The sequence below is a fragment of the Wallemia ichthyophaga genome (genome assembly GCF_000400465.1).
Source record: "Wallemia ichthyophaga EXF-994 unplaced genomic scaffold scaffold4, whole genome shotgun sequence".
NCBI classification, from domain to species: Eukaryota; Fungi; Basidiomycota; class Wallemiomycetes; order Wallemiales; family Wallemiaceae; genus Wallemia; species Wallemia ichthyophaga.
In genome coordinates this window covers 506,719-532,672 of record NW_008806277.1, presented here as the reverse complement: position 1 = coordinate 532,672, position 25,954 = coordinate 506,719, and the positions used below count along the sequence as shown (strand labels likewise).

Genomic DNA, 25,954 nt, shown 5'->3' with positions numbered 1-25,954 from the left:
CTCACCTCCTCCCTGGAACCATTGCTCTGATTCCACCGCCAGACCCTCCAGATGACTTCCTGTTGTCTGACTTATTATATTTGCTCGTGGTGCTTTTGCTTGATGTCATGCTGTTGTTGTAGCTCGTGTCTGGCACTTTGTATGAGAATTTTGATGCAAGTGATCCAGGTGTTATAGCTGACGATGACGTGCTGTTGTTTGTGTAAGAAGGGGTACCCAAGACGCACTACAACTAAACAAGTTGAATGCATTGTGCACATCCCACTCACTCTGCATACGTCGATGGTTTACGACTCATTGGTTTCGTCTTGTTGTACTTCTTCGTGACCTCAAGATACCCCACATCGTAATTGTCATCATCAATACCTTCAGTATTGAATATCTCTTTCAAAGCTTGAATGAAGTTAGTTATTTGACAACCAACCACAACCACTTACAATTTGGCAGCGTCAATGATAGTGTCTCGAGCGTATCATCCGACGGCTGTGGCTTGCCATTTCTGATAAGCTGATAGTTGTTAGTCTCCTCACACTAAAGCTCCACTAACCCACCTTCATCTTCAACTGCATTAGATCCTCCAAGCAATTACTGTGGATAGCTGTATCCCCACCCGTCAAGTCAATCTCTTCATCAGAGTCAGCAACATCGATGCGATTCTGCTGGTTCTGTCTAGACCGATGCTTGAACGTCGTGAATCCTCCATTTTTCGCAGTGCTTTGCACGAAGCTCTCGTCGTGGTCATCGTCTGAATCAATCTCCTCCTCATCAGTTTCCTCTTGGCGAGATTTCCTCGACGTTCTTGCTCCGACACCACTACCACCATTCGTCTTGCGCTGGCTCATTTTCCCAACTGTCATGAAGATTTTCTTTTTCCCATTCAACACTTGCTGGTACTGCGAGCCGAGCTTGATGTATGCATTGGTGAAGCCTTGCTTGTTCTGCTCGTAGCGTTCACCAAGCACCTGCTCAGTCCACAGAAGCTGAAAAAGCCGCTCCACATCTCCCTTCTCCATGTGTGAGCCTTTGGCGAATGAAGGTATCTTGTCGTGCCCCTTGTCTCTGATTCTGGCAGCGCCTGATCCTTTGAACGCATCAACGCAGTGCAGCATCGTCACGCCATCTTTAAACACCTCCTTCACTAAAGACACCGCATTCTTGGACTCTTCTGTAACATCTTGCTTCTCTGTACCAACGCCTTCAAAGCAGTTATCACACGTCTTGTGGCACTTCCTCGGATCAAACTGTTCACCAAAGTAGTTAAGCACTTGTGTTCTTCTGCAGTCTGTCTTGTTCAGGCAGAATTGTACGACTTGTCTGAGGTTTGATCTCTGTGTTGCCTTCTGCTCGTGTGTACCGTCGCCGTTGTCGATCAGAAAGTTGATTGTCGTCGTATCTTTGTACGCAAAGTAAAGCACACAATGACTGTGTTCGCCATCTCTTCCAGCTCTTCCAGTCTCTTGATAGTAACCCTCCAATGACTGAGGCAGTGAAAAGTGAATCACGAATCTGACATCTGGCTTGTCAATACCCATACCAAAGGCAACAGTCGCACAAATGATCAAAAACCTATTTTTTTGCCAGTTCAATTGTATTTTAGTGCGATCTTCACGACTCAGTCCTGCATGGTAGTGTTGAGCAGGTAAACCGTACTCTTGCTTTAGCTTGCTTGCTACATCTTCACATGAGCGTTTGGACGAGCAATATATGATTCCCGTCTGTCCTTTGAACTTACTGTTGATGAGTTTTTGTATATCAGCGTAGACTTGCTTTCCGTGCTTCGGTTTTATTTCGTAAAAGAGATTCTTGCGGTTGAAGGATGATTTCAGCTCGACGCAGCCCCTCATCTTGAGACTGCTCTTGATGTCTGTCTTAACGCGCTCGTTGGCAGTCGCTGTGAGAGCCATAAACGGCACTCCTGGGAACTCGTCTCTCAGTTGTCCGAGATTCGTGTAGTCCGGCCTGAAATCATGACCCCATTGACTGACACAGTGAGCTTCGTCTACGACAAACCTAGCAAGTTGGCTCTTGGCGTGCAGCTGCTGAAGAATATCCTTGAAAGCGCCACTCTGTCCAAGCATTTCAGGTGTGACGTACAGCAGTCTCGTTACTGGTTTAGGTCGCCGCAAGTCATCCTGGATGGCTCTCTTGTCGGGAAGCGCTGTCGCACCAGAGTAGGCGTATGACGGAATGTCTCTTGAGACCAAGTGCTGCACCTGGTCCTGAATAAGAGACAATAACGGTGATACAATTATCGAGACACCACGCGTTTTTCCTAAATCGACACATGCAGGTATTTGGTAGCAGACAGACTTACCACCACCCGTTGGCATCAGAACGAACACGTCTCTACCATCAAGCGTCGCATCTATAGCCTCTCGTTGGTTTTTACGGAATGCATTCAGTTTGAACATATCATGCATAACCTTCTCTACGTCTCTGGACCATGTATATCTAGGATAATCTTCCGCCTTCGGAGCAGGTGGCGGTGGGTTAGTTGGCTTTGGAGATGGCTCCATGATACTGACATCGTCTTCGTCGGGTATATCGCTACATTCTTGTATCTGCGGTGCATTCCGCAAAACTTGCATATGTTTGGAAGTTGCCACATCTTCGTCTGACAGTATTGGGCTTTGCAGGTCGACGCCATCGAGGTCCATCATATTGTCTGCAAAGGGCATGATAGAAGATTTTGACCTACTCAAAGCTGGTGGATCTTCGTTTGTTACACTTCCAAGGGGCTCTCTCCGCAGAGACATTGCTGGACGCTTGGTTGCGACGGGTGATGAGTCTACGTCCACCGGCTCTTGTTCTTCTTGTCTTTCTTGCCGTACTTGCCATTCTTGCCGTACTTGCTTTGAAGGTGCATTGCTTTGTGAGCTTCCATGCATACTCGCTGCCGTACTGCTTACACCGTTTACTTTCTTCACTCGGCCGAGTGCATTCTCTAGACTTTCAATTCGGTCTTGCAGTCGCTGCTGCTCACTGCGCAGATAATCGCGATCGACAGTGCCATCAACAATATCATCTTCATAGAACGACAGCAGCTCCTGCATAACCGCGTCCTTCTTCTTTAGCGTTGTGCAAAGCATGTTTTGTATTACGGGCATCTCGAGCGAATCGAGGTCTGTATTATACTGCCGGACCTTCCTCATAGGCGCCTCTTGTTTCTCCAGCTTCTCCACGGGTTTGGGCAGCGGCTCCTGACTGTCCAAGCCATTCAGGACATCTCCTGTAAAGGTATCATTTATAAGATCATCCGAGTCGTCAGCGTAGGTGATAGTTCCATTCGAGGCTTTGGGCAGATACGGCTGGGAGTGCTGGATTTGTTGGGTTTGTTGGCGTGAACGCTTATTAGATGGCTCTTGCGCTGGCGTCGAAGACGGTGCACGCTTCTGTTGCGAGTCGGGCACTGCCCTCGATGTCGACGCAACTGGATGGTGATCGCCGGAACTTGCGGGAGATGTAACTGCTGCTGGCTTGAACTATGATGAATATTAGTGTAATTGTTCTTAGCTCCTGCCTATACAAACCTTGTTCGCCTTGTTTATTTTGCTGCTCACGCTCCCGCTCCCGCTGCTCGCCACGGGCTCGTCGTCGTCGATTTTGATAGGCACTTTCGACGAAGACAGTGGCGTGGATGACGCCTCTGGACGCCCCAGTCTGCGTCTCAAATCCTCCAAATTGTTGCGCACTTGCATACGGTGGTTATTATCAAGGAGCGTTGCGCGACCAATGTTCAGCCGAGACGCGATTTCAATGATATCTCAACAGCTTATGTGATTTACTATCAATTTTATGTATGCATTATTCAGGAAACAAGATTTAAAAATTACAAATTAAAGAAAGTGTCAGGCATCGTGAACGCTTCCCGCTATCACTACCTATTGCATTTCATCATGCTCAGGTGACGGTGAATACGTTAGACCCTGTGCTGATGTGTCGATAGGAGAACTTTTTATGGTTGGCAGTCCCGTTGGCTGTGTTTGCAGTGGCAACGAGGTCTGATTCGCTGTGTAAAGAATGAATGTCTTGCTTAATTTGTGTGGTAAGCCATTGTAGACGTATGTGGCCTCAATTACTATTTCGGATGTTGTTGCTGTCACGTCGGGAATACCTGTGAGTGTGTGGACTATCTCTCCCCGCGTACTTCCTCGCGTGCTTGGTCTAGATACCCAACTGAGCCAAGGTGGTAGTGCGGGAGAGCTAAATGTTGGCTTGATTTGAGCAAATGAGTTCCGTGGATCCCACAATCGCGGCGTGAACGACCAAGGCACTCCAATATACGCTACCTTGGGCGGTTCACCAGTGATCCTAGGCGAGAATTCTTCAAATACCCAGCAATTGTTATGCCGGTCTTTTTTCGCACTTATGTTCCATATATGATTACCCTTGCTCTTGGCTTTCTTTCCATCCTCGTTGAACCGAGATATAAAAGGCGATGACCATAGGTATACTTTTACGCGCTTTGACGGCATGATACCTTCATCAATATTGTGCTGGAGCAAGCGATCTTGGAACGCTGACGTAAATGCTTGAATACGGAATTTGAAAGGCCGGAACTCATCCAGCTGATCTAGCTTTTCCATCTTCTTTGCCATGAGCGTCTGGTGTATTAGCTCTCCTCGCGAATCCGTGGCTCCCACTAGTTTCGTGTCAGTAAAACAAAAATAAACAAAATCAAAACTCACAGTCTGAGCAGAGATCGTTCATAAATTGGAAGAAAATATCATCTAGCACATCCTTCAATTCCGGATTGAACGAAGTCATCTGGCTACCGTCATCGCCACTGCTCATCGTCGAAGAACGCGACCGGGGTCGTGGTTTGCTGCTGTCCATAGTCTCAAGTATCGAAGGGTGGTGGTTTTTTGATTGCCGCAGGTAAGGAGGCATTGGATGATTAGATGTAGCGAGTGTTTGTGCTCTCTTCCTGATCGGCATAGGACGTATCGACATGGGACCGGTATCTGATGCGGCAGACATGCTTGTCGCAATACTTGGAGCAACGCTGCCAGACATACTACCTGACATGCTGTCAGACAGGCTTGCGCCATCGCTTGCAATGCTGCTCGCATAAGCCATATCAGGACTGAGAACGCCCGACATAGGAGTCGAGGACATTACATCTGACTCTATCTGAGTAACATCTGGAGCAAACAGCTGGGTATGATCTAGAGAAGATATCCGGGTCGGTGCTGGGACATGGGATTGTCGAATACCGGTCATGGCGAGCTGTGGTTGATGAGCTCCCCAACCGCCGTAGACTCTGGAATTGGTTGAGTGATTTGACATGTTTGAGACATTCGAATGCTGCGAATAGCATGAATTTTGTGACACACTCGATGACCTAGACTTGCGGTTTTGAGGACCTGGAGTCTGAGACATGGGAGTCGACATTGGGTAGTACGAGCTGTTGTAGTAGTCAGGTATGTTGCTACTATACTGAGGAGAAGGAACTGGAGGATAGCAGGGCATGTTTGACTGGTATTGCTGAGGCAAACCCAATAAATCCTGATCAGACGGAGCGGTGGTGGTGTAAGACAAGGGAGATGGGTGATGAGAATATTGAGGCAAAGCTCTGGAGTAAACAGAGCTTGTATCACCGTTGAGATTGACTACGTCATTTGCAGCCTTATTGAACTGAGCGAGCCTCGAAAACTTTGGAGGAGGTTCAAAGGACTGATTTGGGTAGTTGGGAGAAGGAGGTTCGAATCGCTTGGTGGAGCTAATAGAGGTTTTATCAGAGGTAGAAAGAGAAGTCAAGCTTGGAGGTCTTGAAATCTGGTACGGGTGCTGCGTATTAAGAGGAACGTGGACGCTATCTGGCTGGGGAATGCCAAGCATGTCTTGGTTATAAAAGAAATCAGTCTGGGTACAGTCAATGGAAGCTAGACTGTAGCGGGAGTGAGAGAAAGTATATAGAGATAGCAGAGACGCACCCATCGCTGGCACTGATAGTATCACCAGAGTAATAGTCCTCTGAAGCGTAAGGATGGGTTCTAGTTGGAGTATTACTTGATAAATTCAACGACTGAGTGTATGAAGCCAGCGAGTTGGAATCAGGCGTCGACTTGCCTGACCTGCTGACCATATCGTAAGACAAAGAAGAAGTCCTTGGTGGTTTTATAGGCTGTTCGATATTATTCATAAAGCTGTAATTCAAAGCCTGTCCGGCAGACTATCTTGTTCAGAAGAGTGCGTATCTCAACCAGAAGCAGTAATCAAATAAAAATCTTGTAGCTTGTCCGGTAAACAAGAGCCACGCTTTGGGTTTTTTTTTTTGAAATTTCAGCGATCTAACCACTTGGTCTCCGAAGATCAAGCCTAAGAAGCTGAATCAACCTTAACAAGTAATTCCGTCAAATTTATGGAAAAGGCAGCCAATAAATCCTAAGGCTTTGAGACGCACCCGGCCATCCAAGCATTACCTTTACTCTTTTCTCCTTTGAAATTTTGCTATGGCCACGGCCAACCTTAGTTAGCGCCGCGCCGCTGCACGGCATCCGTTCGAATTCATCAGTCGCTGCACAGCGGCTTCGTCTGGAACTGATTATGCATCGATCTCTATCGAAGTATCACATGATTCCCATCTTTTATCCGAAGTGTCGTCTGTCTAGGATTCTTCGTCTGAGCATACCACGCTTGATCACGCTATCAGCATTCGATCCTATATCCCTCGGATTAGTCTGCGGCAATTGCACCTCTAAGCTAATCTGCCTACACAAATAAGTCTCGGATAATATGGATTGCGAAGTCTGTGCGCTATGAGCGATATCCTGTTAGCGATATTTGGCCAACACGCGTTACAGAGGTTCTGGAACATTGAATAAAAAGACTTAGTCTTTATAAGCAAAGTTATAAGCGCGCATTCTATTGCTGCTGAAATCGTTTTAGTTTAGTGCAAGTCGCTAAGGCTACACCAATTGTTGTCCTCCTTTTCCAGGTAGAAATTGAAGACGATTCGAGTGACAAGTCAGTTCCCGCCCTTCTGAACGCTTTAGTCTTTTCGCTGCTTCCGGCTCCCGGCTCCTGCGTCGATGCCGCGTATGACGTCAGTATTAGAAGTGTATTTCAAATAAGTTTTCAATGTAATATCTAGCTATTGCAACTTTAAGTCTACTCCCTTCTTGCTTCACGACGTCCATCTCAAATCAGCAACTCGCAGAGATGGACAGGAAATCAACGAAATTATCAGAGATGAACGCCCAACCAGATCCCTCACATTCTATCAGAGCCATATCTGTCAAGAATCACACGCATTCCCTCGCCATGGACGACGATGACGCAATATCTGCTATCTCCAACGAGTGGTCGATAGCCCTGCTCGAAAGCAGAGACGTTACCCACCAGGTTGGATTGGCGGCCATCAACAACCACACCGGTCGAATTACGCTCACACAAGTCAACTATCTCCTCTGCGACATTCGCCACTGACAGATGGTAGATCGCTGACTCGGTGACTTATCTCAAGACTTTGCATCATATCAGCTTACGCGGGTGTGCTGTTGGTATATCTTATGACTTGCTTACAATCTGGCAGACACGCCTTGCACTATTTTGGTGTGCAATACGTCTGTCGGGAAGACTTCTACAGACCAGTCGTCAAAGAGCCTCCTTGTCGCAGAGCTGCTGGAGACTCACAAGCCTGTTAACATCAAAAGCATGCAGGTGGGTGATTTTCACAAAACATATCTATCTAATATCATTCAGAGAAAGCAATTCAATGATGTCAAGGGTTTGGAAGACATTGAGCGATTCATTGTGGAAGACGCCCATAAAGATGCTGCGCTAATGATTTTAAGAGCGAAGTGGGTGTTGATGTTATGACTAAGTGAATTTCTATAAACATCGCACCCAAGGTACTATGCTATAGCCGCTGCATCCGCACTATTTAGGTAATATGCCTTAACTCTTGCAAAATATCACCTAATGGTTTTACAAGCTATCTCGAGTCTGTACAGGCAGTCATATACTCTCCGCACTCGCTCAGCATCACCTACCAAGAACATGAAGGCACAATGTTCATCGAATCACAGACCGCAAAAGACTTGGAGCTGACTATGAGCGCTACAAACACTAATGGCGTCACAATGCTGAGTGAGCGGTCAGAATAGGGTGCAACTTCCAATCAATTCAATCCTACTAGGCCTTCTTGACAGCTGCCATACTCCAATGGGTAAACGCCTGCTCAAATCTTCAATTCTGCAACCGCTTTCTGGTGGGTGATAGCCATTTATCTCCAGAAAATTGCCAACTTCACACTTAAGACAGAGTCATCATCGAGAACCGCTTAAGTGCAGTGAAAGAATTGGTCGAGAATGAAGTGGGTTTTTCTAGGCTGATTAATGTATGTTGACACGTCTAGGACATTCTATATTCCATTCAAACATCCCTCAAATCGCTCAAAAATATTGATGTTGATAAGGTGCTGATGGCAGTTGGTAACCTCTGTCACATTTTCTTTTTCCAACAGCACTCAGGTTTCGAAGAATGATAGTAAGACAGTCTCACAAGATCAAAACATCGAAAAGCGCATCAGCCAGCTTTTGACTATGCGTTCTATCATACATGCTCTCGCAAATGTTCACGCAGCACTGGATGGCGCGACGTCATTACTATTGAAAAAATTGCGAGACGTCAGCTCATCGGTGTCTATCTACCCGATCCGACATATTTTTCAGGATCTTTATGACGATGCTTTTGGTCAAGTAGTCGCTGCTATTGATAGAAACATCCATGAAGACGTTAATATGGGTCGATGTGGTGGTCTGTTAGCTCGCAATGCTAAAATTTATGCCATTAAGGTGGGTTTAATGTTGAAAATTCGAAACTGTAACTAAATTTCCAGGCCAAACAATGTGAGCTGCTTGATGTTGCCAGAGAAACATACAGAGAGAACTTAGACGATTTGTTTGACGTAACGGGTCAATACGCGCGTAGGCATAATAAGTATTTATGCACGCACCTCTGAGATCACAAAAGAAACTTATGATCTTCCAATCACATGTATCTACATCAACAACTCATTCAGCATGACACTCAAGACATCCGATCTTGGTGATGCCGATCTGCCGAAAGAGTTTATCAATATTGCAAAGTACGGCGCGAAAGTCAAAGCCAAAAACCCGTCAGAGAACAACGCAAGTAGGATTAGATTCACCTCTATCGATCTCCTGAAACGCAATTCAAGGATAAACGATTGTCTCAAGGAGGTTTACATGCTTTCGAGGGAATGTGTTTTGAGCATCAGAGATGTGGTCGTTGAGGCTCTATCGTCAGTATATATAGCGAGCGATGCTGTCGCTATGCTCGACTTGCTGTTGTCGCTCGCCAGCGCTGCTATAGGTGTGTGTTATACCATGTCAATATCCTTTGCTGACAGAACTTAGTTCATGATTATGGTGCGTATGCTAACCTAACCAATTCTCTACTTATGCTGTAATTCAGTCAAGCCTAAATTTGTAGGTAGATGGTTCATACGAGAGACCTCACGCTAAACCCGATCAGACCGACACCTTGGCGATCAAGTCAGCACGACACCCACTGCTCGAGAAGATCGAGTCAGAAAAGCTGGTCTCCAATGATGTGTTTCTTAGCGACTTTGGTCACTTCCAAATCATTGAAGTAGGTGTAGATGCTAGATAAGTCTAAGTCTAAAAATACACAAAAGGGTCCAAACATGTCAGGTAAACTATTTTCTGGGTGCACTTAGTGCTTATCTAATTACAATATAGGTAAATCATCGTTTCTGCGCATGGTGGCTTTGATCCTCGTTATGGCTGGTCTCGGTAGCTACGTACCCGCAGATTACGCAAGCATAAAGTTGATGGATAGCATACTATCGCGTCAAACCAACAACGACATACTCGAACAAAATCTATCAACATTCGCACACGAGATGGCCACAGTATCGCTTATACTCAGCGCCTCGACCTGCAACACTCTAGTAATACTAGACGAAATAGGACGAGGAACGACTCCATCCGAGGGCTTTGGCATAGCTTACGCGATCGCCGAAGAGCTTATTCGTCGCAAGTCATTTGCTTTATTTGCTACGCACTTCAGACAGCTTTCCACCTATCTTCAATTCATGCCTGGAGTCGTCACCTTGCATTTGACTACTGAGGTAAACCCAGCGAATGAAATGGACTTCCAATACAAAGTTGTCGAGGGTAGGTCTAATGAGCAGCACTATGGACTGCAACTCGCCAAGACTGCAGGACTGCCTGTCGAGGTTCTGAATGAGGCGCGTAGGATTGTTGGCGAATTGTCAAATGAAGACAATGCACAAGATAGTTGCAGGGTGATCGTTCAAGCACGTAAAATTGCTACTCGCAAACAGACTATTCTCTCTGTAGGACTTGGGCTGCGCCTTGTTTGCTTTACTGACTGCTCAATTTGCAGATTACAGCCAAATTGCGCCAGATTTGCAGCAATTGTTCTCTGAGCTACGAAGATTTGATGGCTTTCATAGCAAGACTGCAGCGTGAACTGGTTCTTACTCTTGAGAGTACTGGCTTGGGTGATAGCGAAGCTGTAGACAATGAAGATGTGGATGAAAGTGATGCCATTGAGGAGGACGTGGAAGATAAGATTGATTCGAACCAGTTTGATGATGCTAAGAATGCAAATGAAATATTTGATGACGGCAGCTCATCGATTTCATACGGTCTCACTAGCTCCCCGATGTTTATATCTGAGGAAGAGGACAACTAGCATAGTAAATATTATGTAGCATTTTATTAAATGAAAGAAATGCGTAAAATCAGTTCATTATCCGTAAATACGAAACTGAGGTGGTAATATAAAGCTTAAAGTTCCGAAGTGAAATGAGATGGTACTTTTGCCGAGAAACTCAGCCGAAAAATTCATCGTTCAAGTCTGCTTAAACTTATTTGTCGAATTTTCGGAATTCTTCCGATATTTCTAAACAAAAGTCTCCATGAGAACGCTCCTTTTATGGATGAGAGGAACGCAAGTATTTCGTGTGAAGTGTTCCATTTTGTTAGAGACTTCGAAAGGACTTATATTTGTGTATCCATGCGCAATAACAAAGTGAAGCCTTGGGTATGTATCGATGAATTTGTTCAATGCCACATATCTACTTCAAACATAGTAGTACAGATGTTGAGGTCTTCGGGCATTGACATTAGATCCTTGAAATGTCCTAGGTTACTGCCGTAGAATTCGTAGGCAATTAGATCATTGGCATTTAGAACCTTTATGTTTTTCAATTTTGCTCCATTCTCAAGGTCAAACATATCGCGATTTGACAAAAATAATTAAATTTCTCGAGTTAAACAGTTTCAATTTGTCTGACAAGCTCGTCAAGCCTTCTATTCTTCCTCCCTATAAGCAACTCAAATGTTTAAGGTTTGGCATAAAGCAATTTTCAAGATTCACTTTGGGTTGTTGTTTCTTGATGATGAGAGTGGATAATGGTTAACTTCTAGTGACTGTTCACCATAAATGACCTTTAAGTAGCCTTGACACACCATCGATAGCTAGTGCGTTCGGAATAGCACTATACAATCTACAACATCGCCAGGACCTTCTCAAAAATCGCATGATACATAAATTTTGGGAGTAATTTCAATCATATAAGGTAAATTCTACTTCCATAGTGTAAGTCACTTTGTAAAGGTGCCAACACTGAGTGTCTAATCTACAAAACTCGTCGAGTAAGAACTTGGACTGACGATAACTTTCGCACATGGGCAGCTCTGCGAAGTGAAATATATCATTATATTGCAAAGTAAATAAAACATAAACTGATATGTGATATGAGATCAAGATGCTTCGATCAAAATGCTAACCAGATCTAAGTTTTCATTACAGCAGCTAGTGATTGAATCTCTGATAGATACGCTTAAACTTCGACTTAAGTCGCGCGTCTTGACGCGACAAAAGTACAATAGGAGATAAAGGTAAGCAGGTGTTTATATTAAGTACTACTACAGCTCGGTGTTTATCACCTCTCCATGCTTCTAACTTATCCGGCTGTATATGTAGATGCATATCGTTATTTATCTCTCGACAAAGTCTAGCCCACATTAACCCAAACCACCAAGGTCGATAAGCCTAGTTGCCTAATCTCAATTGATCAATCCGGGTAATATAAAATTAAAGGCGAAATTTTCAGATGACCTCAATCGTCTTATCAAGGACCTCCGCAATTGAACAGATAAGAATGAGGAAGCAGGAACTTTAAACGAGAAAAGTAGAGAAGAATGCAATGGATGAAGTTTGCTAGCTATATAGGTCGTATTACATCGAAATATCTTCTTTCATACGTTCCGCTACACTGTCTTGGAGTCTTATCGCTACATACTTTAACCTTATCTGCGCTTGTGTGCCTTTGGTAAAGTCGCCGCTTAGGCTGATAAGCCTCGCGCTATCTCTTACAGGCTACGGAATTAGACCCGCTATCAACTATTCTGAACTCGAGACTCATCTTATCAGCGTAAGTTTAGATCTCTCCGCAATCAGGTACACGCTCAAGCATTGACTATAAATGAGACTTGCACTGTTTCATTTTCTTATAATGACAATGTCAACATCACTCAAAGCCCTCTCGATTCTCTTATACACCGGCGCGACACTCGCGTTTCCAGCCTCCCCGCTTTCGTCATCTAACCTTCTTCAGATCGTGGCACCTTCTGCTGTACCAGCATTGTCGCTTAATAACATTCATATAGACTCACACCATCATCTTCCTCAATACCTCAGTGATCGCGAACATGGTGTCACTTTCACTATTTCGCCATGCTCTCAGTCATCATTCAGTGAAGAGGAAGTGTTGAGATCATTCTCTAAGGAGGATGCTATCAACTTTATTGGAAGAGACACCTCGAAGCTACTGTGGATATCACCTGCTAGTCACCACCTCAATGACTTCTGTATCAATGCATATCATGGCAGTCAAGTTATTGCGCGCTCAGACCCGGTATTTTTAACGGAAAATGAATCAAGAAAGAGATCTGATAGCGTTGTAGCGCAGATGGAAGATTTTGACTCACTGGGTACTTGGTTTGACGGTGTAAACTACGTGAATGAGCATTTTGACTCACAGTTGATTGATGTTCAGTCGAAGGAATCAGGTGAGCCAGTTGCTACTCTCTACACGCACATAAACTAACAAAATACAGCTGTTGGTATTGTCGGCGCTGGTATGAGTGGTCTTATGACGGCACTGCTGCTTGACAGCGTTGGAATGCACAACTGGGAAATCATAGAGTCAAGTGACAGGATTGGTGGACGTCTATACACGCAATACCTCAACAACACTCAGCCAGACGAGTACCAATATCAAGAAATGGGCGCCATGCGCTTCCCTGTTTCGTGGGTTAGAGATGGGGAGACTGTTGAAATCAACGATCACAAGCTCGTCTTCCAGCTCGGTGACTACTTGAACAAACTCAACGACAACGCTGAAGAATGGAAAGTTGGCTTCATACCTTGGGTCCAGTCGATGAAGAATAACTTCAGAGACTCTAATGGAGTGAGATTGACAGATGGATCCATCCCGCGTGTTTCAGACATAAACGCGAACCCATCATTATCAAAGACGAGAATTTCAGACAAGGCGAAGGAAGCGAGCGTCTTTATTTCAAATATCACGGACAATACGGAGCTCCTCGAACTCACAGCGGAAAATGTTTTCAAGGCACACAAAATGCAAATCGACCTGGGATATGACGATGTCAGTGAAGCAGGACTGCTGCAGAAGTATGGTTACGACCTCATCACTGCTCAAGAGGCACAAGGATTTGACTTTACATCTGTTTGGGATATGATCTACGACTCCAACAACTACTTCGGTGCTACTACCTGGAAGACAATCGATAGAGGTGTGTAGTTCTTCTATTGAGTGGTATGCTATGCTAACAGTCAACAAACAGGTCTTTCACAACTTCCAAACGCTTTTCATCCACTTGTCGATGACAAAGTCAGCTTTAAGAAGCGCGTCGACACCATTAAGACGGATGATGGAAAGGTGACTCTGGAGTGGACAGACGAAGGCAACGGATATAAAAGAGAGAACAAAACATTCGATTACACGGTTGTTTCATCGCCATTTTCCGTCGTCAGGCAATGGGACTTGCCTGTGTTTGAGGACCCTATCATCTCCCACGCTATCGATACGCTCACGTACAATAGTGCCTGCAAAACGGCTTTACAATTCAAGAAGCGATTCTGGGAAGAAGGTGACAAGCCGATCTATGGTGGATGCGACGACACGGACAAATACTACGGAGTCAGCCGCTCATGCTACCCTCCTTATAACCTCGGATCAGATGGTCCAGCTGTGGTGCTCTCATCGTACGTCTCAGGTGACCCAGCGACCAGATTAGCTTCGTGGTCTGAAGATAGGTATGTCCAACAAGCCATGGAGTCTCTGGCGTACCTCCACGGCGACCAGGTATACGAGCAGTATGCGGGCAACTCAGCTTACAGATGCTGGATTAAAGATGAGAACTACGCCGGAAGCTGGGCATCTCCAACGCAAGACCAACACACCATGTTCATTCCATCATATCACAAGACACACGACAATGTCATCTTCGTCGGCGAACACACATCTATCACGCATGCTTGGACATTCAGTGCACTAGAGTCGGCTGTCAGAGGATCTGTGCAGCTTTTATTACACATGGGACTGGTCGATGAGGCTAAACAGATCAACTCTCAATGGATGGGTAGGTGGATAAAGAATGTTTGAGTTTTTTTTTTTTTTTTTTGTATTGGATATTTGCTTTCGGACATGCATCTTCTTATAGATGTGGCGTAGTCGCAAGTGTGCTTCGCGTATTTGCATGGATGAGATAGTGAGACATCAAGGTGACTAGGGCTTATAAAGTATTATCTAATGTTGAATTCTACAAATGCTGGCAAACAGCCTTTAAATGAGAGGGATTGGAGTGCAGTTGATACCGACGAGACCATCGTCCTTGACATCTTCACAACAGGTTGGGGTGTTCTTGCACTCGTCTGTGGGGTGTTAGTTGTGATATAAAGCGAGCGTTTTCACTAACCCTCAATTGCTACTCCGATGAGGAGAGGGATTTGAGTGCATTGGATGGCGACTTGGTCGAGGACGTCACCGGTGTGGAGGAGGCCTGATTCTTCACCGGTTGACTTTTGGACCTTCTTGTTGGTATCGCAGCACGCGAGCTTTCCAGTATTACATGAGCCGGTCTTAGATTCCCAGCCAGCTGAGACAGAGGCGACGAGAGCAGCAGCGAAGATGGTTTGAGCGATCATAGTGAGATTGGACGAATAGTTGATTGTAGTATTATTTCAAGAGTCTGTTCTCCTTTTATATATCGCAATTTTTAGTTTGAATTTTAGTCTCACTTTTAGTTTTACCTTTGGTGAAGGCACGCGCGCGGTCATACCGGATATTCAGCAGACACAAGAATGTGAAGGTGGGTGAGGTTCACTTTTGGTCCAGATTTGCAGATATGAGTGCGTTGAGAAGGCCAAAGCAGAACAAATATTTGATAGAAAGGACTAGAACGGGATTTTTAAGAGGCGAGTAGTGCAAATGAATGAGAAACAAATTGTGAGGTGGTGATTGAGTGTGACTCGAAGGCTCTAGAAAGATTGAATATACATTCGTTGGTATAAGTTAGCGGCTGACTACGTAAAACAAAATCTGATAAAATTGAATTTACAGAGAAACTAAAAATTCTAAAATTAGAAATTTTCTTGCATTAACCCGGAATTGAACCGGGGGCCGATCGAATTTATCAAACGTTGTTAGATGGCAACGATCGAGGTTACCACTACCCCATTAATGCTTGATGATGTCTTCATGTGAAAGTAATATAACTTTGGGTGACATGATGTTTCAAATCTGCTGCTAAAAATTTCAATTTTATTAACCAAATACAGTCCGGTTGTTCAAAGAATTTGAGGACCATTGAAATATATAAATTAAGACGCTAGTCTAGAAACGCTTCCAGGAAATTCGGCAACCCCTTTGACTCCCGTTTCCTTACGAATTATTGATGGCCGCAGTTTAAACATGTATCGTCTTAACAATGTATTCAGATATCATCATCATTATCATCAAATTTACACTTCTTATTGTTTTTTATGTTCTTCTGAGACTTTTGCGGTGTCCTTGTTATTCGCTGTGCTGATTTGCTTTAAGAAGCTTTTAAAAGAGTTCATCAATGACTTCTACTCAGGCGGCCAGGATGCTCAACAAGCTTGCGCGTGCTACGTGAAGTGTGACCACACAGATCTGCTCAAGACAATTCTCTACTTCCAAGTCTTCCCGATTCCGACTCAAATTTTCAGACTCAACACTTTGCAGCAAGTGCGGTGAAGTGGACAGTATCACACACAAGATTTTAACACGTATTAAGCTCGATCAAGCAAGATTATCGTTGAGGAGGAGGATATATGGTTTACGATTTAGGCTCGAGATGAAATATATCCTTTCAAATAAAGTTCTAAGCGACAAGAAGAACGAGATCAAAGGAAATAATAAGCTAATAAATCAGCAATATGAATTTGAAAGATGATTTTCTGAAGGTCGTGGACTTTTCTATATTGTGATCTACCGAAGCCGTGTTGTGATAATAGGGAAAAAGTGATTCAGTGCCGTATATGAAGCGTGAAATATTGTTCCAGAAATATCATTTATATGCTTTAATCGATAGACTCTGCAGCCAATTCGATCCGTAAACTACACAGATAGATTTTTCGTCATTTTGAAAGTAATAATAGCAAAACGTGTCATGATATTTCTTGAGAGTGTTTTACATTTTCAAATCTTATCTTGACTTTCCACCTTGGTACAGAGAATGCAAAGACGACATGAATTGAGCAGCGTTTATACAAGCTATAGATACATTTTGTATTTCAATACAACATGTTTGCTATGGAGACAACAAGTGGGAGTGAGCAGATGAGATAGAAGTGAGAGGAATAACGAGTGTGAAACAGACTAATGAACAACCTGCTTGAAAGAATGTGAAGGCGTTTGAGATATTGCAGAGATGAAAGATACTTGAAGATTGCTAGGGACAATTAGAGATAGTTGAAGAATAAAGCAACTAGGCCGCATCGACACCATACATAGCCTTAACAGTATCACGACGCAGAATGGTATTCATACCAAAGCCATCACCGAGCACAGCCTCATCGCAGCCAATCTCCGGTTCACTGCAAGTGCCACAGCTGGTGTAGTGGCTCTCAGCGACACCGCTTCTACCTTGGGAGTGGTGGGTGAGGCGAGCGTTGTGAATCTCATCCGCTACATCGCGAAAGAGAAGAACATTGGGAGAGGAGTGGCTCTGACCCTTTGTGAACAACTTTAGATCCTCATCCACACCCGCGAAATCGACAAGTTTGATGATTGACGAGTCAGCGGTGAGGGTGGAAGCAGAAAGGGTGGTCGATTCGAGCATAGTGTTTGCGGTATTTGAGGTGGTGTTGGTTGTGGCTGAAGTTCTCACTGGATGTTTGCTTTTGCTGGTATTGTTGGTGTGGTTGGTGTGGCTGGCATGGCCGACGTGATTACCGTGACTAATAGCGTAACTGTCAAGGCGCATATTGGGCAACTTCAATAGCCCGATACCGCCTTCTTTGCTGTGCATTTCGAGTCCTTCTTTGATGCTCTCCTCGAGCCCACTGCCCAATCCGTCGAGTATGAGCGAAGGTGGGAGGGAGTTGACGCGCTGGCGCTTGCGCTGGAGCTGTCTACCCCGCCTGTCTGTGAGTAATTGAGTGAGTGAGAAAGAACGGGGAAGATGACGTACCCGTTCCTTGGTGGGGTGCGAGTGGGGGTTGAGCAGAGTGGTGGGTGGTGTGTGTTTGTGTTTTTTTGCCCCGTGAAAATAAATTGGATAGAGCAGCCGCTGTGGAGAGCTCTAATCATTAGTGTTTGCATGCACCCACCACGCAATAACCCACTCACCACGGTATTTCACAGCTCGAGCGAGTTTCGCAAGTCTGGCGAGAGGCGGAGTCGAAGCGGGGCCATGCGACGGCGCTGAAAGAGAGGACATCTGCTGTGATCAACAAGTAAAGAGTGTGGGCCGTAGAGGTTGGTGGTGGTGGTGGTGGTCTAAAGGACTTGCGGGGGATTATCTACCTCGATGACGCACGTGAATGGGTCATGCGGATACGCGCGGCTAATCCATCAACTCAATTAACATGCCTGGGCCATGATAGCGTCACTGTAGCTGGATCGAATTCTGTTTACGTTTCAATTACACACGCCGCGCAAACAGCGTAACAAACAGCAGTTAAAGAATTTAAAATTAGCTGCAAAGTGGTTGTGTGCTTTATGTAGCGTGTTCTGCCACTAAAATTCTGTAAATTGCTTTGTTTGTGTGGGCAAGGTGGAGTTGTAGCGACCACGAGCTGAGGAGATGCACGCGTAACTGCAATCTGCCTGTTGAATCGCTGACAATCATTGTAATGCGATAATGTACTAATGTGCTTATGTGCTAACAAAACCTTAATTCACTACCATCACATGCACGTACTCGAAGTTTTAGCAGTGAGAACGCTACAGCAATGCCAAGGATTACTTGAGAGGATTACTCAAGCGCAGTACATTCAGCGCTCAACGCAGCCACCGCACTCGACGATCAGCAAGCATGTCCGACACACCCTTGAGCGGTTCCAAGTATTTGTCGGAGGTGTCAAGAGTGATGAAGCAAACGTAGATACACTACTGGATTTTGACGTAGTGGAGAAAAACCGGGCTATAGAGTGGGATATCGACGCAGCGAGGTATGTCCTCTCTAACCTCATCACCTTCTTCGATAATGGCTTGGTGAGGCAGAGGCTGTATAGACAGGTGCGGCTCACCATACATACGCCCACTCCTGTCATTTTGAATTCTACGTATGCTAGAGAGGTGCGTGTCGTTGGCGCGTGTGCGCAGGCAGACAAACATAACTAATCACTCAACTTCCATGACTAATAGCTGCATTTCGTTATCGTGCATGCTATACACCATTACGCTCTAATTCGCGCGATCGCTGCCGGTGAATTGCATGTTGGGCTCGATGACGGCTTCGGCCATCCGCCAAGACATAGCAAGATGTGATGTGGTGGTGTATAGGCTAAGGCAGCCCATAGCATATTTGAGGAGAGCATAGTATATTTAATTAACGCATAACACACTTGAACAAAGCACAGCACATAGCACACAACAATCAGCACACAAAACACCCAACACACCTAGCACACACGGCTAATTGTAAGATGATGATTCATAGACAACTAGTAAACACTCAAGACAAATTGCCGAAAGTAGATAGCGCCTAGAGCGAGCACAACACCTAGCGCCGCACCGCACGACACCTGCACACAACTGTGTAGGCCTAAAGTGATGCGTGAGATGGGTATGGCAATGAGGTAGAGCAGTCCCGCTACCCTCAAGGCTGGGTGTACAGCACTACCACTACTGAGGAGGTTAACGAATAGCCACCCGGCTACCGTTGAGTGTGTGCTTGGCATACCGTTGTGTTTACAGGAAGGGTAGGGGCGCGGGTGGATGATGAACCGTTTGAGTGTTTTAGCAATCAACGCTGCTATACCGGCACCAGCCATGGCGTAGATCGAGGAGAAGCAAGGGTGAGTGATGAGGGTGAGGATACATGCTGCGGTGACAATTTTATTGGTGTGCTTCATCACTCCATCGAACGCGTGCATGAGCATGGTTATTCGCGGTGTTGGCGGTGTTGGCGGTGTTGGTGGTGTTGGTGGTGCTGGAAGAAGGGGGGTGTTCGACGATATCGCCGGGTGTATAAACTGTGTCGGTGTTTGTCTGTGTGTATGTGTCTGTATTGTTGGTATCCTCATCCATAGCCCCATCCACACCCCACTCCTCCAACAGTTTGACACGCTGATGAGGGTTTCGATCAACGAGCAGACTGGTATCGCTTTCGACCTTGCCTACACAGCGCGTGCGAGCCCATTGAGCGCGCTGTTGGCAGACCGAGCCACAGAATGCGATATCTGTACTGCTATTCTGCGAGTAAACGGAGAGAGATATTCTATCGATGCGTAGTGTGTCACGCGCACTGCCATAAGCCCCGCGTGGTCGGTTACTGCAAGTTGGATAAGCGCACAAATCAGCGAGATGCCTCTCATGTTCGATGCGCGCGAGAGATGCCGCTGAGAGGAGTGGGAGGGAGCGTTTGAATTCACTAAGTGATAAAGCGCCATCGGTCATTTTCATTGTGAGCTTCAATTCCACCAGATCCTGCGCCTTTTTCGCCCGCTCAATCGCCCGTACATCGTTCATCGTGTCCACGGCCGCTGTCGCCAGCTGCTTCCCCCGTTTCTCGCGTCGCAGCTCATCGTCGACAACATCTAGCTTGAGAGGGTGCGATGAGGACATTGTGTGGTGTGTGCGCGTGCAGATGGTCGTGGTTGCAGTCCAAGAGGCACAAACAGAGATTTGCACCGACTCGGAGAAATGAAAATGAAATAGAAATTTATCAATACACACACAATTAGAAGCTACTCCACAGGGATGGCATGGCGACGCTCGCTCAAGACACCCTTGATCCTCGACATGGCCTTGCGTACGCGCCATCTTCTCTCATTGACTCTGGTCGACTGCTGGATATCGACGCCAAGACGTCTCGCCTCTTCGAGTTGGGTGGCGAGGAGGTTACGTTCTTTGAGGAGGACGAACCAGAGTGTGTGGAGATCTTCGAAGCTCTTGAGGCGTAATTCAGAGGCTCTCCAAGCCCTACTCGACAAACTCTGCGACTCAGTCCATGTTGGCAGCGTAGACGATATCTGCTTGCCGTCGCCCGTCCCGTCGCTCACCTCCCCGCGTGTAGTGTCGACCGGCCTCCTCTCGAAGAAGGCGTAGAGACCGTGGTTGGGATTTACCTGTACGCGCTGGTCGACGGGTGTCTTGTTGGTGAAAATACTCGGCAGCTGCTTTGGTCTGGGAGTGTATTTCTTCTCGAGGCTTTCCTTGGTGGATTGTGCAGTTGGTGTGGTTTGTGCATCTGGTGCAGCATGTGCAGACGCCATTGCCTTGGAATTGCTCGAGGCCTCCTCTAACAAAACCCTTGCGCTACATAAACCTCTTCTGAATATATTCGACATGGTCGTTGGGATGCTCGAAAAAGCGACTTCTCTCTTCAAACACCACCGAAAAACGACAAGAATGCTGTTCTGCCCGACATGCTCGAATATGCTTATCAGCGCAATGGACGAGGAGACGACCAACAACAAGTGGACGTGTTCCATTTGCCCGTACCAATTCCCGATGACCAAGCAGGTGGGTGGACGTTGTAGTGTGGCTGCTAGCTGACGCTATGCAGTTCAATACGCGCCATAAGCTCAGACGTAAGGAGGTTGATGATGTGCTAGGTGGAGAGGAGACATGGAAGAATGTCGACCAGACCGATGGTGTGTATGGGTGCTAGCATTGACACCGCTAACGAAAACTCTACACAGCCGAATGCCCGAAATGCTCGAACCTCAGAGCTTTCTTCATGCAGATTCAGATCAGAAGTGCGGACGAGCCGATGACGACGTTTTACAGATGCACGAATGCGAAATGCGCGAATCAGTGGGTGTGCGTGGCTTTACAAGTGCCCTACTAACACTCCTACACAGATGGAGAGAAGGATAGCGTGATTTATTTGTTTTGTACTGCACACCCGACTTGTATTTCTATTTCTGAACCATGATGCCACCCTCACTCTCGCTGCATATAGCTGCTGGCGTTGCTCTGCGGTTGTTTCTCTTCTACGCTACTTCTCTGCCATCGCTGCTGGAGTTCCGCTTGGAGCTGTCTACGCCCTTCACTTCAATCGTCGGAGGTTGGTGTGTGTTGTGATGACGCAGTATCCTTCTGACAACCAATAGTCAAGGAGGCGCTGGCCATTGGGAGCTACGAGAAGCACTCGCCGCTTCTCCTCGCTCTCCTGCACCACCTCGACCATCCGCTCTTCTGGATATCGCTCGACGCAACCACTGCATATGCCGTTTCGAAACTGTCGAGGCCATGTGCGGCGGTGTACATGCACAACCCGCTCACGCTGCTCACCACAGTTGCCCGCTCCTCCGTCTCGCTGCAGAATGCGCTCGTTCTTTGTGCTGTCTCGCTGGCTCACCGTGGCAGAGCACTACCGGCACTAACTTTCCTCTCGCTTGCGGGTGCATTGTTCATGTACCCCGCTGCTCTCCTGCCTCCCCTCATAATGGTATTGCTGAGGCGTGAGTGTGTGCTTGGTACCGCACGGCTGCTCTCGATCTTCCTCGCTACGACCACCGCTGCTGTCTCGCTCAGTCGCTACATCGCCGCTGACTGGACGTTCCTCTCGCTTTACACCTCACTCGTACGTGTCGACGACCTTACACCTAACACGGGTGTCTTCTGGTACCTGCTTGTGGAAATGTTTGAGCAATTCAAGGGGTTCTTCACGCTGGTCCTGCAGCTGCATACTGTGGTGTATGTACTGCCCGTGTGTATTTTTCTGAGGTGAGTCGGTGTCTGAGATGTCAGAACAGAGTAACACTGACAAATTACTGCACACCCAACACACAACACAGCCACAGACCTCTGCTCGCTTACACCTTCCTTGCCGGCACTCTCGCCATCTTCAAGTCATATCCGTGTATCGGGGATGTGGGGGTATTTGTCACGTTGCTTCCGCTCTTCAGCGACCTCTTTCAACGTGAGTTGGTGCTTCTGTGTTTCTAGTTCTATTTGCGTCTTACTCAACACCCCACTCTCAGACGCCCGCCACCCCGTCTTCGTCGTCGCGCTCACCGCCACTGCGGCAGGCCTGCTGCCCCTGTTCAGATACCTCTGGCTGCGCGTCGTCACGGGAAATGCCAATTTCTACTACGCTAGCACACTTCTCTGGACTTTTAGCAATGGGTTGGTCCTCACCGAGTTGCTCTATGCCGAGGCCAGACGCGTCTTTGTGGATCGCACCGCACATGAGAAAATAGATGTCTCCAAGTATGACATACGGCAGGTGTGATGAGGGCATAATAGTATTATTGGATTATGATCTCACATTATAGCATGACAATTTGTACAAGTAGCCCGTACCATCGCACCGTTCTAACCGCTCTTTTCACCGTTGAGATATTTAACGCCGACGTTTCCTGCGTCTAGTATTGTCCTGTATATGCGCTGCGAAAAGGATACCCATCTGTTTCATGCAGAAGTGGGGGGAACGTTGGGAGAGTGGGGAGGAGAAGTCATCGGCGACAGCAGACCAGAAGGTGTAGCTGTGGAGCGGGATTTGTGTACTGTGTGTACGTTTCTGCCTCTCGTAGCACCCGCGCAGCCTATCGACATCCGCACCGCTCAAGGCGCCGTTATCCAGCCGGGGGTTATCCACATTTACCCAGCGGATCCAGCACTCGATCGGAGATCTGTTAAGGTTGAACTGGGAGTCAGCAAGCAGTGCGCGTCAGGCATTACGCATTATATGATTAGTTAGCCACTCACCCCTTCTGCCACTCTGAGCCAGTCGACGTGTGAGTGGTGAATGCGCGCGTCAATCTCGGGTGCATTTAGACTCGGACTATTTCCCGCGTTCAGACTCAGCGCTAGCCCGCCTTCGAGACGCACGAGCTGGACGAGCTTGCGTGTGTCTGCCGCGTGGAATGGGCGCGCTGTCGTGGCTGCAAGATGCTTGTCGCGTGCCTGTGCTAGTGGAGTGAGCGGCGTGTTGGTGTATATGTCTGTGTATCTGTCTGTGTGTAGGTGTGTGTGTGGTGACATGTCCATGTCCATATCTGTATCTATTCCCACTCCCACCAACCGCTTCTTATCCTGCTGCACCACACTCGCATTCCGCCCCAGTCGCTTCTAGGAGCCGTGTTAGCGTGCACGCACAACATACACCACTCTGTACTCACCCGAACACGCTCACTTTCCTCCTTTATTTGCACCAACCATCCTAACGCGTGTACTTGCGCGTTCGCCATATACACGGCCAAAGACAAGAATCATACCAAATCATGCATATTAATCAAATCAAATGAAATTTATCATCATCACAGCACTCAGTTACCGCCAAAGTTGAAGCCACCCATCGGAGCCTGAGGCTCAACATTGAAAGCATAAGAGCCCTGTGCATCCACCTGTGGACCACTAGTACCTGACATACCCGTAGCAGCCACATCCTCGTCATCGTCCTCTGGGAAATACTTGTCCATAAGGAAGAAGCATTTTTTGTATATGTCTAGATTCTCGTGGTGTTGAAGGTTATGGATTGTAACCATTCCACCAGCTTCTTCAACGTATTGAGCATACTGGTTCACACTTCCAGGTCCGTTTGACTCCTTGTCGAGCTCACCCACCTTGAGCACATTCTCCAACCCATCGAGTGCTACTTGAATAATCTTATTGTCCATGCTCTTCAATAAGTCACACAATGGCTTTATACACCCCTGCTGAACCAGATAGCGTATTTGAGAAGGTTCCTGCAGACCACCCGATGTGGCATTCGATATTGCCCAACATGCCTCCTTCTTAGTCTTGAAGTCAGCGTGCTGGAGGATATTAAGCAGTGGTGGGATAATGTTAGCGTCGATGACTGATTGGATTTGATGTGGTGATCCTGCTGTGACATTGGATATCGTCCAGCAAGCCTCCTTTCTAATTCCGTCCTTTGGTGAGGAGAGGAGGGAGAGGAGAGCGGGGAGCGAACCGGATGCGATGACGACTTGAGTCTGCAAATCATCACCAGTGACTATGTTACCAACTGAACGCAGCGCTGGTGTTTGCACAGCGGTTGAGTTGTGCATCAGTAGATCAACCAGTCTTCTACACACACCAGACTCTATCACAGCCTGTATCTTGTCGTTTGATCCATCGGAAAGGTATGAGATTGCCCAGCAAGCGTCGATGAGTACCTCATCATCCATTGAGTAAATAAGCTTGGTGAGAACAGTCAGTGCAGGGCTAATAAGCTCCCAGTCTGGTTGAGGGTTCTTGCCTCTGCAGAAGTTTGAAAGTGTCCACGTTGCGTTTCTGAGCATCGACAGTTTGTGGTTTTCACCAAGCAATCCCAACAAAGGAGGTAAAGCTTGTTGTTGCAACACGTAGTCACGACACTTGGGTGAATCACCCGCAATATTGCCCAATGCCCACACGGCCTGCTCCTTGACGTCGAGAACTGGAGAAGACAAGAGCTGGATGAAATAAGGCACAGCGCCAGCCTGAATAACGACTTGAGTGTGTTGTGAGGTGCCTGAAGCAATGTTTGTGAGTGCCCAGGCAGCTTCGAACTGTTGGGATTATTAGGTGTTTGTATACGCTGCAACAAAAACACACCTGAATCATGCCATGTGGGGAAGACAGGAATTCAACGAAGCGTGGTACGACGTTGCACTCGATAACCTTCTCGATTGGTGGATTGCGTTCCTTCGACAGCAGCTTTCTGAATCTCTGCGTAGACTCGAGCTGTGCCTGGTAATCATCCGAGAAAACATTCTGAATCATGATTGGGAGCTCCTCAGCCAGCTGATACTTATAAGCCAGTGTTTCTGGGTGCAGCCAGCCAAATCCACCCACCTTTGTATCGATCTCTGTAGCGACAAACTCGTCGTCAGAATCTGGACCATTTGAGACGTTGAAGTTGCGCCTCTTAGCCACGGACTCTTCTCTCTTCTGTCTGCGGATTTCTACTTGCTGCTCCTCCCTGCGTCTTCTGAGCTCGTCTTGACGGAATGCTCCCTTGTTCTTGTATGCTGGTGATTCCCGTGAGCTGTGTGAACGCCGCTGCACTGCCAATCCCACCTGCGCGTCTATCTTCCATACTCTGATATCTGATATCTTTTTCACGGTATTTGAAAAGAGAGAAGCCAGAAATCCGTTTGACGCGTCTGAGTAAAAAATTCACTGCAGCTATGGCATGTGCCGGGGAGTTATTGTGGCTGCTCACTGCATACACACACAGTACACCTCTACTGCCACTCAGCTCAACATACC

The 25,954-nt window shown here is 46.7% G+C and overlaps 13 protein-coding genes and 1 non-coding gene across 14 annotated transcripts; 5 read left to right on the top strand and 9 right to left on the bottom strand.

The window, feature by feature from the left end:
* Position 1: 1 nt before the first annotated feature.
* Positions 2 to 3,698, bottom strand: J056_003517 (ATP-dependent DNA helicase hus2/rqh1; the record flags this gene model as incomplete). Its single annotated transcript, XM_009268740.1, has 5 exons — positions 2 to 191; positions 270 to 393; positions 438 to 507; positions 552 to 3,482; positions 3,531 to 3,698. The coding sequence occupies 5 exons, from the start codon at positions 3,696 to 3,698 to the stop codon at positions 2 to 4; spliced, it is 3,483 nt and encodes a 1,160-aa protein (XP_009267015.1).
* Positions 3,699 to 3,900: 202 nt separating this feature from the next.
* J056_003516 (uncharacterized protein) lies at positions 3,901 to 6,088 on the bottom strand (the record flags this gene model as incomplete). Its single annotated transcript, XM_009268739.1, has 4 exons — positions 3,901 to 4,032; positions 4,080 to 4,642; positions 4,689 to 5,890; positions 5,937 to 6,088. 4 exons carry the CDS (start codon positions 6,086 to 6,088, stop codon positions 3,901 to 3,903), a joined length of 2,049 nt encoding a protein of 682 aa, XP_009267014.1.
* Positions 6,089 to 7,194: 1,106 nt separating this feature from the next.
* Positions 7,195 to 10,713, top strand: J056_003515 (MutS protein-like protein 4; the record flags this gene model as incomplete). Its single annotated transcript, XM_009268738.1, has 18 exons — positions 7,195 to 7,398; positions 7,442 to 7,505; positions 7,538 to 7,665; positions 7,708 to 7,805; positions 7,857 to 7,892; positions 7,940 to 8,094; positions 8,144 to 8,215; positions 8,265 to 8,320; positions 8,363 to 8,434; positions 8,478 to 8,801; positions 8,846 to 8,933; positions 8,980 to 9,342; positions 9,387 to 9,398; positions 9,445 to 9,458; positions 9,505 to 9,621; positions 9,668 to 9,683; positions 9,732 to 10,351; positions 10,402 to 10,713. 18 exons carry the CDS (start codon positions 7,195 to 7,197, stop codon positions 10,711 to 10,713), a joined length of 2,751 nt encoding a protein of 916 aa, XP_009267013.1.
* Positions 10,714 to 12,547: 1,834 nt separating this feature from the next.
* On the top strand, positions 12,548 to 14,719 carry J056_003514 (L-amino-acid oxidase; the record flags this gene model as incomplete). The annotated part of the gene is made up of 3 exons (XM_009268737.1): positions 12,548 to 13,097; positions 13,146 to 13,847; positions 13,899 to 14,719. 3 exons carry the CDS (start codon positions 12,548 to 12,550, stop codon positions 14,717 to 14,719), a joined length of 2,073 nt encoding a protein of 690 aa, XP_009267012.1.
* Positions 14,720 to 14,899: 180 nt separating this feature from the next.
* Positions 14,900 to 15,261, bottom strand: J056_003513 (uncharacterized protein; the record flags this gene model as incomplete). The annotated part of the gene is made up of 2 exons (XM_009268736.1): positions 14,900 to 14,988; positions 15,033 to 15,261. The coding sequence occupies 2 exons, from the start codon at positions 15,259 to 15,261 to the stop codon at positions 14,900 to 14,902; spliced, it is 318 nt and encodes a 105-aa protein (XP_009267011.1).
* Positions 15,262 to 15,709: 448 nt separating this feature from the next.
* On the bottom strand, positions 15,710 to 15,800 carry J056_004975. The gene has a single exon. It is a non-coding gene; the product is annotated as a tRNA-Gly (tRNA).
* A 1,266-nt stretch (positions 15,801 to 17,066) lies between these two features.
* Positions 17,067 to 18,020, bottom strand: J056_003512 (uncharacterized protein; the record flags this gene model as incomplete). Its single annotated transcript, XM_009268735.1, has 3 exons — positions 17,067 to 17,725; positions 17,772 to 17,882; positions 17,930 to 18,020. The coding sequence occupies 3 exons, from the start codon at positions 18,018 to 18,020 to the stop codon at positions 17,067 to 17,069; spliced, it is 861 nt and encodes a 286-aa protein (XP_009267010.1).
* A 473-nt stretch (positions 18,021 to 18,493) lies between these two features.
* Positions 18,494 to 19,072, top strand: J056_003511 (uncharacterized protein; the record flags this gene model as incomplete). Its single annotated transcript, XM_009268734.1, has 2 exons — positions 18,494 to 18,880; positions 18,950 to 19,072. 2 exons carry the CDS (start codon positions 18,494 to 18,496, stop codon positions 19,070 to 19,072), a joined length of 510 nt encoding a protein of 169 aa, XP_009267009.1.
* Positions 19,073 to 19,248: 176 nt separating this feature from the next.
* Positions 19,249 to 20,371, bottom strand: J056_003510 (uncharacterized protein; the record flags this gene model as incomplete). The annotated part of the gene is made up of 2 exons (XM_009268733.1): positions 19,249 to 19,795; positions 19,854 to 20,371. 2 exons carry the CDS (start codon positions 20,369 to 20,371, stop codon positions 19,249 to 19,251), a joined length of 1,065 nt encoding a protein of 354 aa, XP_009267008.1.
* Positions 20,372 to 20,493: 122 nt separating this feature from the next.
* Positions 20,494 to 21,096, bottom strand: J056_003509 (uncharacterized protein; the record flags this gene model as incomplete). The annotated part of the gene is made up of 1 exon (XM_009268732.1): positions 20,494 to 21,096. One exon carries the CDS (start codon positions 21,094 to 21,096, stop codon positions 20,494 to 20,496), a length of 603 nt encoding a protein of 200 aa, XP_009267007.1.
* A 61-nt stretch (positions 21,097 to 21,157) lies between these two features.
* Positions 21,158 to 21,628, top strand: J056_003508 (DNA-directed RNA polymerase III subunit RPC10; the record flags this gene model as incomplete). Its single annotated transcript, XM_009268731.1, has 4 exons — positions 21,158 to 21,271; positions 21,315 to 21,402; positions 21,451 to 21,565; positions 21,613 to 21,628. The coding sequence occupies 4 exons, from the start codon at positions 21,158 to 21,160 to the stop codon at positions 21,626 to 21,628; spliced, it is 333 nt and encodes a 110-aa protein (XP_009267006.1).
* Positions 21,629 to 21,685: 57 nt separating this feature from the next.
* Positions 21,686 to 22,988, top strand: J056_003507 (Phosphatidylinositol glycan anchor biosynthesis class U protein; the record flags this gene model as incomplete). Its single annotated transcript, XM_009268730.1, has 4 exons — positions 21,686 to 21,818; positions 21,865 to 22,480; positions 22,552 to 22,676; positions 22,738 to 22,988. 4 exons carry the CDS (start codon positions 21,686 to 21,688, stop codon positions 22,986 to 22,988), a joined length of 1,125 nt encoding a protein of 374 aa, XP_009267005.1.
* A 111-nt stretch (positions 22,989 to 23,099) lies between these two features.
* Positions 23,100 to 23,946, bottom strand: J056_003506 (uncharacterized protein; the record flags this gene model as incomplete). Its single annotated transcript, XM_009268729.1, has 3 exons — positions 23,100 to 23,402; positions 23,465 to 23,827; positions 23,878 to 23,946. The coding sequence occupies 3 exons, from the start codon at positions 23,944 to 23,946 to the stop codon at positions 23,100 to 23,102; spliced, it is 735 nt and encodes a 244-aa protein (XP_009267004.1).
* A 78-nt stretch (positions 23,947 to 24,024) lies between these two features.
* J056_003505 (Importin subunit alpha-1) lies at positions 24,025 to 25,781 on the bottom strand (the record flags this gene model as incomplete). The annotated part of the gene is made up of 4 exons (XM_009268728.1): positions 24,025 to 25,251; positions 25,298 to 25,486; positions 25,538 to 25,713; positions 25,763 to 25,781. The coding sequence occupies 4 exons, from the start codon at positions 25,779 to 25,781 to the stop codon at positions 24,025 to 24,027; spliced, it is 1,611 nt and encodes a 536-aa protein (XP_009267003.1).
* Positions 25,782 to 25,954: the final 173 nt, after the last annotated feature.